This window comes from Arvicola amphibius, chromosome 12, assembly GCF_903992535.2.
Source record: "Arvicola amphibius chromosome 12, mArvAmp1.2, whole genome shotgun sequence".
Classification (NCBI taxonomy): domain Eukaryota; kingdom Metazoa; phylum Chordata; class Mammalia; order Rodentia; family Cricetidae; genus Arvicola; species Arvicola amphibius.
Window position 1 is genome coordinate 33,921,955 of NC_052058.2, and position 3,530 is coordinate 33,925,484.

The 3,530-nt window shown below is 48.4% G+C and overlaps 1 protein-coding gene across 1 annotated transcript; it reads right to left on the minus strand.

Moving 5' to 3' along the window:
* Positions 1-577: 577 nt before the first annotated feature.
* Npy4r2 (neuropeptide Y receptor Y4-2) lies at positions 578-1,705 on the minus strand. The gene has a single exon (XM_038348443.1). The coding sequence runs from the start codon at positions 1,703-1,705 to the stop codon at positions 578-580; it is 1,128 nt and encodes a 375-aa protein (XP_038204371.1).
* Between the last annotated feature and the right edge of the window lie 1,825 nt (positions 1,706-3,530).

Genomic DNA, 3,530 nt, shown 5'->3' on the forward strand with positions numbered 1-3,530 from the left:
TCCTTCTTTCTAAGAACAAGCTGTCTAGTCCACACACTGAGGATGCCATGAACCCAGTTCAGCAGCCAGGAGGGACACTGAACTTTGACCCCCATAGATGAGACAGTCACATTCATTGTAGCCCTGTTCCTTTCAGCAAGTACTTCATTAAACAGACTCCCAAACTCCTGAAACTGTTTCTATTGTATCTGCCTCAGCCAAAGGCTAATGGGACCCCCAGCATCCCTTGAAAGAGCATAACACATAGCCCATGGCAAGTTAGATGAACGCTCGGGATGTGGATGAAGGGTTTTATGCCAGGCATCTGTGCTGAGGGGCCTTTAGAGTCCACCATCTCTGACTGTAATACCCTGAAACTAAAGCACACAGTTCACTGTGTGATCTACAGAAACTGAACTCAAACTTCTCCCAGAAGCAAATGACTAAACAGTCTGAATGCCAAGCTTCAAGTCTTTTGCTAGCCTATCTGGATTCCCAAAGCCCAAAACAGCAGGATATTAGCCAACTTGCAATGTTTCTACTTGGCTAGGTGAAAGGGTCTGTCAAAAGGAAACAGCAGGGAAAAGCCTAGGCAGGACTATATGAAGTTAGACTTGCTTCCCAGCCTCAGAGATCCTTTGGAGAGGTCCGTGTGCACAGTGGACAGGGGCAGCTGTTCAGATTCCCCTCTGGGTGACCTGCAATGGCAGGTCAGCACCAGGGCCTTGACATCCTTCTTGAAGTTGGTGTTGAGAAAGCCGTAGATGAAAGGGTTAACACAGGTGGAAGCCATGGCAAGCATGTGGCATATCAAGAAGATGAGGTTGCCATGGCAAGCGGGTATGGCCTCCTGGTACCAGTCCTCCAGGGTGTTAAACACATGCAAGGGCAGCCAGAGCACCGCAAAGGCAGCCACCATTGCCATGAGCATGCCATTGATCCGCTTCATCTGCCCTACTCGTGAGCCACAAGTGTCCCTGCAGAACACCTGCCTCTGTCTCCGCAGGCGCTGGTAGATGCGTACATAGCAAACCAGAATGAAGACCAGAGGGGCAGAGTACTGGAAGAGCAACAGGAAGGTAGTGTAGATGAGGCGGTGATGGTCTGAGGACCAGAATACAATGCAGACCACCTTGTCCTCCAAAAACTCCACCGCCTTAGAGTGGTTGCGGTGGAAGAGGTCACTCAGGATGCTGTTGGCCAGAAAGGGCAAGGACAGGAAGCAAGAAATGAACCAGATGATCGTAATCCCCAGGTAAGCCTGGAAAATGCTGGGCTTCCAGCCTGTTGGATGGATGATGAGCTGGTGCCTCTCCAAGGCCACGAGGACCAACGAAAGGATGGAGACTGTCACCGACATACACTGGATGAAAGTTAACATCTTGCAAAGAACCTCACCGAAGATCCAGTAGTCCATGATGGTGTAGGTGGCTGTGAGTGGCTGGCATATCAGGCACATGAGGAAGTCAGAGAAGGCCAGGTTGGCAATGAGCAGGTTGGTCACGTTGGACTTTTCCTTCTGCCTTGTGGTCACATATATCAAGCAGAGGTTTCCCAGGACCCCCAAGATGGTCTCAATGCTGTAGGTGATGATGATGAAGACCAACAGGTCCACCGAATCCTGGCAGCCATCAGAGAAGTTGTAGAGGAAACCCAAAGGATTGGTCCCATTCTTACCCTGAAGGAACTCTGGGAAGAGGGAAGCCGGGAAATGGGAGGTGTTCATGGTGGGTATGAAAAGATCCAGGAACAGGGAGGCTGGGAAATGGGAGATATTCATGGTGGGTGTGAGAAGATCCAGGAATGCCAGGCTGGAGGCCCAGTTCAGAGGTGCGGCCTGCAAAGCAAACAAACAGGACTCGGGGATCATATATCTAGGATGGAACCAGGTGAGAACAAGGGTGAGAGAGAAGGTTCTAGGCTTCTTCTATCCCATGGCGTTGAGAGCTATTTTATAAGCGTTAAGGTAAGAGACTGGCATCCAATAATCACTGCCTTATAGGTTCATTGGTAGAAAACCTAATAACCATACAGGAAGCCATTTACCTATCCTCTTACAGCCAATAAGGTATGTCTGATGCCATAACTTGCCTGACAAACTCCCTCTGGCCTCAGGATTTGAGGTTGTTTTGATGATAAAAAAAAACAAAACAACAACAACAAAACAACAACTTTGAGCGTAGAAAGCCTTTAGTTGTGCCATCGCAACAAAGACAGCAACAGAGTCTCCTTCACATAGTGACCCTGCCAGTCTTTCATCACACCCATAGAACTTGAACTTTGGGTCTTGGTTTTAGACTCCAAAACTCTGTCATCCTTGTTCCTGAGGTGGCACATGGTGAAGATGAAGCCGCCAGGGCTACAGATTGATTCATCAGCGCACCACCTTCTCCATGCTGCCCTCCTGGCTACCAACACAAGATGCTCATCGCCCTCCCTACAATACAGTCACCTGACATACCTCTACCCGCTAGCATCTGGGTACCATTCCACTTGGGCTCCCTGAACAAACGGATCCTCAAACAGCACCGACTCTTCCAACCCCGGACTCCAAATCCTTCAAGCAGCAACGCTAGTGACTGGCAGTCTGACATGGAGGGTCGCCTACCTGGTTGTTGCACATCTCCCTGAAAACGATCGCTTGGATTTTCCAGTCATCATTAATCCTACAAGTCGGCCATTCCCAACCTTTAGTGGACATCAGAGTCCTTGCAGGGCTGTGTTCAAAGTGAAGATTCCAAAGCCTCTCCCCAGGAGAACCAGTTAAGGGGGTGTGGGATGGGTCCAAAGAAGCTGTATTTAACAAGCAGCATGTAATATTTGGCTGCACATGACTGGGGGGTCTTTTGAGAAATACTCTTTGTAGCACAGTAGTCTGTTTGACGGAATATTTGATGCCATATATTAGCCACGCCTGTTTTTAAGTATACATCCCGTTCTCAATATACACTTATCTTCATGATCAAATGCAGTTTTGACAGAAAGGCCAAATTAACAAGAGATGAGTAAAAATTGGTTTTCCAGCTGTCACAAATGTCACACACTATTTACTTGACCTGTAGAAATCAGTCTCACCTGGCCATCTACAAAATCAATGAATCTGAATGACAGTTTACTCTGATTATCTGGACTGCCAGCCCTCTGGGGTTGGCTGGCACCACAGTCTTCTGGACAAAAAGCATTTGGCCAAATATAACAAGATGAAATCTAACAGGCCAAGCACAAGGACTAGGATTTGAGAGGAAAAGGAAGTCACAGCTGCACGAATCTGTGGCACATGTACTGGCCCCAAGGCAGCAAAAGGAACAGAAGCCCAAGAACCCCTCTGACCATCAGCCAGGGTGAGAACATCAGTGTAGGGCAAAACCAGCATGATCAGAGGAAAGTTAGCAGACAGGGAAAGTGACAGACGAGGATCATTGCTTTGATCATCTGCTCGCCCAACAAGGGCCAAGGCCTAGGGTAAGGACAAGGGCCACGGAAATGACTTACACAACCATGTCCCTCCCAGGACAGAGAAAATGATCACTGGGAATGTAGATAAACCTCAA

Coding starts and splice junctions, on each gene's coding strand:
- Npy4r2 (XM_038348443.1), bottom strand. CDS start 1,705: ATGAACACCTCCCATTTCCCGGCTTCCCTCTTCCCAGAGTTCCTTCAG.